The following is an 8545-nucleotide window of genomic DNA, read 5'->3' as shown; positions in this document are numbered from 1 at the left end:
TACAGATATACATCTATGAAGGGATGTAGATGTCTGCATTGACTTTTAGTGTGTTTGATGTCAAATTTTTTGCTTATTTCCCAACAGGGTCAGAGCTCAGGTTTGACAATCACATCACCAGCTTATCCCCCACCTGAATAACAGAAAATAAAACAAAAAAACACAAAACATTAAGTTTCCTTCAAAGAGGAACTATTGCCATGACTGAGAATTTGTTCTACAATTCACTTACTCTGCCACAGACAGTCTTCCAAATGATTGAAGCAGGATTCACATCTTCAATGCCTTCACTGAATGACCTGGGCATTTACCTCATGGTGTCACTATCATGCTATAGAAACACACCTCTGACAGATAACAGTTCAGTCCTCTGATTTTTCTTAGAAAATGCTTTCTTTGAAAAGAAGAAAGAAAATAAAATAATACTTGATAGTACTGTGCACAATCCCAAGGAGAATAGAGCTTGATTTCTACTTCCTCAGAAGTATTTCAGGTCAGAGAATCATTGTATCCTCTAAATAACACTTTGACCTGCAGATCATGGTGGTAATACCACTCAAAACTATTTTAAAGTAAAAACTGACAAAACTCTCAGGGCAGCATGTTTCAGGAGCAGGGATGCTGATGAACAATTGAAGGCTTGCATGTATGTCCCCAGTGCTTTGCTGTACCAAGTTCAGTTGAAGCCCACATGCTAATCCCTGACTCTGTGGGGTCAAAACTCCACACTGGACACAGAGAACTTTGTGCCCCAAACTTTGTAAGACTAAACACTCACCCTACAGGTTAGAGACAAGGGTACATAGGTAAGTTTTCCATCACCTCCTCCCTTTTACACTACCAGTGGAAGGCTTAAAAGCACCCTACACACAAATGTCCAGCACAGAAAGGAAGCACAGTTGAGATGAGCATCTTCACCTCATTGATGTACTGAGAGGTCATGTTTATCCTTCACCATTTTTAAATGGTTTCCTTGCTGGTCTTTCCAGCACTCTTTTATAAAAAGCAGGAAAGGGATCCCCCTGATATCTACCTGCTAGCAATCAGAGATCTCCAGACATGAACAAGTGCATCCTTGAAATTGCAGTGCAGACATAAAAGTCCAGACAAAAAGAGACAAAAAGAGTATTGGCAGATTTTATAAACCTTAAGTGGGACCTGGTCTATTTTATAGGAGACAAGTAGTATGATCGTGTTATGAATTTTAAGTTTTGTGTCTAAGTCAAAAAGAAGAATAAAGAAAGCAGTTATCTACAAAAAGAAACTTTCCAACTCATAACAGTGACATAAAAGACGTAAAATCAGGCTTATTTGTGTGACCACAAGATAATAGGATAACAAAATTAAACTCATGTGAGAGCTAGACAATTCACCAATACCAAAATTAGATAAAACTGTTGACATTAATTTTTCAAAACTCTACATCTGAGTTATAACCAATATTTACCTGTAGCAGGCTGACCGCCTTTACTGTTAAAACCCCTGCATCAACATCCACTTCTTTACTAAGTTAAAAAGCATGCATACATACATACATATTTCAATAATCAACCACAGACATTTAATTCCCCATATTTATTTTATTTACTATACTCTATGTTTAGTAATTTAATCTAAATATTTTCAGAGACAGCTGCTCCAAGTTGTTTTGTTGGGTTTGGGGTTTTTTTTGAGGTTTCTTGATGTCTTCTTCATTCCCAACTAGCATGGGATCCATGTGACCAAAGGCTGTTACTGCAGATTCAGGTCACACTGTCGAGGACTGAGAATGGAGCCTTCAAGGGGAGACCGTAACACCTGCACTTTGATAGTGCAACCTGGGTTTTTTCTACATGCTTCATTAACTGATTGCATTCAGTGTCAGTTAATTCAAAACTATTACTCCATGTTTACTACTTTAGTAAAACACTGCAAAAGCAATTTAGGAGCCCCTGGCAATTCTCACCAGTGGAAAAGCTGAGAACTCCAGAAATTGATGAGGACAGCCACTTTGCCCTCCCATCACTTCTTGAGTTGTGAAGCAGAAAGATCTGCAAGAACAGATAGATTGTGATACCATAATTTCTGGAAAAATATAAGCTAAAGCTACACTACAGAAATTGGTCAGTCACATAAGCAGCCAGAGGTACTTGGCAAGTCATTGCAACTAACCCTGAAGCACTGACATGCAGCTATTAGCTAGAGTCACTACAGCATCTCCTTTCCACCCTTTCTAAAACTATAGTAGAAGCAACAACAGTCTTTTGTTATCACGCTGTGAAACGGAAAAAAACCCACAGCTGCTATACTGCAGGCACTCAGTGAAACAATTTCATTTATATTTTCTAAATCACAACAAACAAAAAACTAGTAATGGTCAAATTATTACTGATCAAATACACTAAACTCTTTTCTGCAACATAAAAGCACTATGTTGTCTGCTGGGCATCAATGACACTCAGTTCAACAACAAAATGTCAGCTCTAAACACACATGCATTGTATTCTGTAAGGAAGACAAGAAACATATGGGAAACAGTCATGAGATGCACTAGCTACACACTTAGGAAAGAAATCGTCAGTAAGGAAGGCAGGAAGTGTTCAGTTCACTAATGATGACAGATTAACTTCATCCTTTTCTGATTCCATGGAAACCATGAATTAGCTGAAGGACTGAATCTGACACAAGTGACCACTGATGTTACACTTTGGTTCTCTGGGACAGCTACTCATCAGAAACTGGAGTCTGAACAGTGCATTATATTTCAGTCAGATTCAGTAGAGCTGTTTTTTGATAAAGCAATCTAAATAACTGAGATTTGCACACTGAGGAAATTACGTAAGATGAATCCCACTTGAGGTTAAAGTGCTCCTATCTGGATGCATTACTCTGTGTCTGTGTGTGTGTGTAATAAAACCTGAACCATGTTCAGATTTGAAGACCGTAAGGAAGGTTTTGCAGTTATTTCTGCACCAGCCATATGACTCAAGATGTTCTGAAAAAAACTAAGTAAGCACAGACACTGCGAACATGAGAACTAAGAGCAATACTACTATCAAAACTGTGTTCATCCCATATCGTTAGCAGAATTATGACCAATAATGTACAACTCTGATGACTTAAAGCTGACCTTAAAAGCCCAGAGTTTTTACTTCAGGTTTAAAAATTCCACAGGAAAAATAGATTTAAGAGACCCATGAGAGACAGCCTCCCACCCAAGAGAAACTTAAACGTACACTGTACTCTTACTTTAGCAAGATTTTGTGCTAAATTTCATTTTTGTGTCTGTGAAAAATAGAGTGCTTTTGCCTTTAACAATTTAGTAGGCAACTAAACTGAACATTATACACAGTAAGCATCTTAGTATTTTATTCGTTGCATCTTTTATACAGAATAAGCTTCACTGATACTTATTTCACTGCAGTATTCTCCTGATGTAGCAATAAAAGATTACATTATAAACAAAGAACAAAATTTTTACTTGAAATTTTTTTAAATGTGTGCAATTTTTGCAGTTAACAAACAGCATCACAATTACTGAAAAAAATGAAAGAAGCACATAAACTATGGCCTGTTTTTAAATCTCCAATTGATAGTTTTTCTATGTTTATCATAAATATGAGAAGCTAACTCTAGTAACTAAAAATAAACATACCTATAAATTCCTAGCAACCAGGATTCAAATAAAGGAGAAAACATATAACAACAACAAAGTTTCTTTTCACTTAAGTTGACATCTGCGATCTATTTACACTATATGAGTTCAAATTCCACAAGATCATGAAGGGTAGAGATTTTTGAAACAACCTGTTAAAGCATTACTTAAAATGGCACTTTTGTAACTCAGGTCTGGGATTTTAGAATTGCTAAAACAGTGAAAGACAATGCAATGCAGTATGTCTATACCATTCTATAACATAAAAAAAAAGAAACTACTCCATAAAGTGTCACTGAGATGGCTCAATCAAAGTAATATACATTTGTATCTTTATCAAGATAGATATTATGGTAAAAATGCTCACATTAAAAAATATAGTTATTATTATTTGGATTTTCATTAAAACTAGAAGGGTCTACATGAGCCAAAGTATGAGGAACTTGGATATAATAACATGCTTCCTCATTTTATAGCACTAATAAAAATAATAATTGAGAAAGCTCTATTAAAAATCTTTAATAACCACAGTTTAATTTCCCAGCATATTTTAAAAACTTTACTATGTGGGTGTATGTGCATGCATGTCTGCATAAACACACAAACAGATAAAAAACTCCAAGTGTACATATTACACATACACACATGTCCACATTCCTGCACACAACAGTTCCATAATGCAAACAGTGTGCAGGGACTCTTCCATGTGACAAGCAGGCACCACATGCCATGCTTTATTATTTCTCTATGTTTATCCAGTAAATATAATAACCCTTTCATATTTGGCTGAATGGAAGTGTTAAGATTCCTAAAAATAATGGTGATTTAGCCATTTAGCCACAACATCATACATAAAGAAATGGAACTGCAAATACTGCTGATCAAAAGTTCAACATGAAAGTTCATAATGAAATGGAATGTAAATTATTCTAAAAATTAGTATCCAAAGATCAGTTAAATATTATGGCAAAAACCTTGGAATTTATAGAAAATTTAAAATGCAATTCACATTACAAAGACTGGAGATACTTTATAGATGGAATTTTTAAATATGGATATGACTGGCATTTATTCTTAAGCTTACTTCTATTAGAAATAGACTTGTTTCCTGTACAGGTGATGCTTTGTCTACGCCATATACAGTAGAAAAATAAATTCTTTAGCAACCTAGAAATAGTTTATAAAACTCTTGAAGTTTCATTTTCTTTGCTAAACATGCCAAGATTAGACTGAAAACTATAAATAAAAGCTAGATAGACAACAGGTAAAGTAGAACAAGTTAGGAATACTACAATTTACAGGACAGACTTTATTGTACTATTCATTCCTGTGTGCTTTGCAGTAGGAATAGGGTTGACTTTTCTTTTTTGTTTGTTTTCTTAAAAAAGATAATTACTTGCAAGAATATAACACGATATCAAGATAATTTATAATATACATGTACTTCAAAGAGCAGCCAGGTTTATGGTATCTTAGTAATCTAGAATGATAATCCAAGTCAGTGGAAGTACAATACCTAGGACATAAGTGGGAAAGGCAAATTTTATTTTGGGAAAATGGAGCAAATCAATCTCTAAATAAAAGCCTTAATTCTCAAAATCATCTATTTACTATAATACATACAAGACGATCTTAAATCTTGTTATAAGTGAAGATTACAACAGTGACCATCATAAAGCTTTGTTTTTAAACTACACAAAACATTCTAGCAGCTGAATGAGCCAAAACTTTCTTCTTTGCAGACCTAAAAAGGTACATTTTGAGCATGAAAGAAAAAAGCTGCTACGAAAAGTCTCACAGGTAGTGTTTATCTATGGTCTCCCCTTTGCTACAATTTGTAACCTTCTAATTTACCACTATCAAAATATTTAACCAAAAAGATTTGTTTAAATTAAGCAGCATTCTTTTACAGCAAAATTTGTACCAATATAAAAGTAAAATAAATGAAAAAAAGATAATTTAAAAATACGGTGAAAAAAAAAAAAGTCATTTGAAATTTTAGTACAACATACCACAGGAAAAAATATGAATACAATTTTATGTGATTTTATATATACACACTCCAAAGAGGTTAATTGTCAGTACCCAAAGTATTTATTGCCATGTATTAGCAATGCATTTTTGTATATCTTTAGAGGGTCACATAAAAATAGATTTAAAGAATAGATTAATTGAAGTCCTAGATTAAAACATTGTTTGGTTTAGAGAATTTTACTACAACAAAAGTCATGTTTATGTATGAAAAGTTATATAACCTTATATGAAAATGTCATGAACTATTTTCTAAACACTACATGTATTCCCAAGAGGGAAAAATTAAAATATCTAAAATATATTAGATTAAGTTTACAAGACCATCAATGATCTTTTAAACATGCAGCTGTTTACAGAATTAACAGTTTTACAAAATGTTTAGTTCAGTAATGGAACATAAAGAAATAAGTAGGCAACATCAAAATTTTTGTACAATATTTGAAACTCACTTTTACAACAAGCATGTCCTTGGTATTGTGCTGTAAGAAATAATAAGCAAGTTCACCCACCCTTAAACTGTCCACAGGTTTACTTATATGTAAAGATGGATGGTGAGGGATCGTAAAATTCTCAACAGTGCATTTTGCATTCTTCCATAAACCACCCTAAGCATAAAGTCACATAAGTAGCCAGGAGATTACAAAATAAACTATAGCTGGGCTTTAGTTGTTTACACAGAATGCTTGAATGTGAATAAAATTGCCAAAAATAGCATGTTAAATAACAAAAACCAGCCATAAAGCAGGCTGTAAGCACTGAATGTTTCATAAATGTAATTTTTTTAAATCATTTAATTTCTATAGAAAAATTTTTATTCACAATATATTGTGACAAACCGTCACAGGAATGATATAGTGATTGCAATAAGGTATCATGCAGCAGCAGCTTTGTACTTTATAGCTATTTTTGCTTTTAAAAATTAAACCTCTCCAGTCATGCTTCTCACATAGTTTTTATCTGCAGCGTGTACAAATGAGGAACACAGTACGGGATATAACAAAAAAGATGTCCAATCAGCTGGATGGGAATTATTTTCCATAAATATGAAGTACATTACTGTATCCTGAAACATGCATGTCTATAGCTTGTCTCTACTGTCCAGCGCCAGGCTGCCTGCAATCACCATCTCTATATAATGCCCAGAGGGTCTGCTGGTAACTGCGACTGGATCAGCTGGGGCTGCAGCGGGGGCGGCAGCTGCAGGGGTACCATGGGTTCCACCATCTGCACTGGGTTGGAAGGTGGTGGCTGACAGGCCACTGGGTTGGGTGCTTCTACAATCTCCCCGTTGTAAAAGAAAAACTGACATTGTTGAATGAAGGTCTCTATAACTGATTGGTGGATTTTGGTGGTGGAAAGAAACTCTCTGTTTTCAAAATCGGGTCTCATCAAAGTAGGCCAGAAACAAATCGATAAGTTATCAGCAGTCATATAGTTGGTCTTATATTGCTGACTAACCCTGAAATGAGAATGATACACACAGAGTGAGTTAAAACCAGTATGCAGTCAAGTAGAAATATTCTTGAATATTTTATGCGATTATGCAGAGGAAAATATAGAAACCATGTCATTTCCAGATTTGGATAGTTAACTAGTATAAATCTGATTGAGCTTTTAACCAAGAAAGAAATTCAACATTCCACTAGTATTTTGAACTGACAATAATAAACAAACTGAAACAGGTTCTTCACTTATTATCTAAATTCATTATTGCAATACTATTACCAAACAAAAACAAAAAACCTTCAAAGGATAAAAAGCCATCCTGTTATCAAATTTATCATCTACAAGGAAATACCTACTCAGAAAAACAAAATCCTTTCCACAGCAATAGGCTAGAAAGGGCCAGGGTATTTTGTTTTCTAAAATATTCTGTATTCTAAACTGACATCACAATTTTATCTGAAAGCAATTACTGAGAGATCCATGAAAAATCGTGTGTTAGTACATCTGGCAAACACCTAAGGTCTGCATTCAGCTGGGAACGTGCATTTCCTATATTACAGTAGATATCATGAAGGTAGCGGAGCTACAATTGTCATGTAGAAACTGACAGAAAATAAAACTTCAGAAACGTGTCAGTTAGAATTTTGATGATTAACAAGAGCAGCCCACAAGAATTTCTGACAGCTGGCTGTAGTCCATAGACAAAAGAGCTGTGAAAGTCATAGTAAACACTAGAAGTAACACTATAAGAAATTATTTCCACTCATTTACAATGCATGTATAATGGTAAAGATAAAGTACAAAAAATAGTGTGAAGATATACAAATACAGCCTCTCAATCTGCTTTGACTAAGTATCCAAATGTCCTTTGGACCAAACTATTTCTGAGTGTCAGTAAAATTCATAACCTCTTTGCTAAAAAACTTATATTTTAAATTTATTTACAGATCAAAGAATCAATGTAAACTTCATTTTGCTTAGCATTAACATGCTGTACCCTCACAATCATCAGACTAAATAAAGGAAGTAATAGATGTGAGAAAAAAAAAAGAAAGGCATTGCACCTTTTCCCCAAAAATGGTTCATTCACAACCAGATTAAACAAAAAGAACAATCAACTGCATCCCCTCCTGTGCTTCAACTTTACCTCTGTACTTTCTAAGAGTAAGCAAAACCCTACCAAGCCCGTATGTTGGTCTCCTACCAAATTTTCTCTAACTACTTTAGAATCTTCTTCTGTGTGCTCAGCTAGTGCTCATTTACCTTCCATGTTCACTCACGATTAAAAATGACATGCCTCTCTTGATCCCGCCCACTTCCTCCACTGCCAAGTCTCAGGAACTTCAGACTGTAAACCCTCTCTGATCAGACCTTAAAAGCTGCCCACTGGTATCTTCCCAGACCTCAGAAGCATATTATGCCATCGAGGTC

General features: G+C 34.7%; 1 protein-coding gene across 3 annotated transcripts in view; it reads right to left on the bottom strand.

Moving 5' to 3' along the window:
- Window positions 1–3335: 3335 nt before the first annotated feature.
- Window positions 3336–8545, bottom strand: part of ARHGAP5 (Rho GTPase activating protein 5) — a 46982-nt gene continuing 41772 nt past the window's right edge. For 2 of the 3 annotated variants that reach the window (XM_058806238.1, XM_058806239.1), the window contains exon 8: window positions 3336–7127. In XM_058806238.1, coding sequence (XP_058662221.1) covers window positions 6797–7127 — 331 coding nt within the window. In that variant the 3' untranslated portion in view covers window positions 3336–6796. The remainder of the gene's footprint in view (window positions 7128–8545) is intronic. The other variant, XM_058806240.1, reaches the window with a different exon arrangement.

Source organism: Ammospiza caudacuta, chromosome 6 (genome assembly GCF_027887145.1).
Source record: "Ammospiza caudacuta isolate bAmmCau1 chromosome 6, bAmmCau1.pri, whole genome shotgun sequence".
Classification (NCBI taxonomy): domain Eukaryota; kingdom Metazoa; phylum Chordata; class Aves; order Passeriformes; family Passerellidae; genus Ammospiza; species Ammospiza caudacuta.
This window is presented reverse-complemented; position numbering and strand designations above follow the sequence as displayed.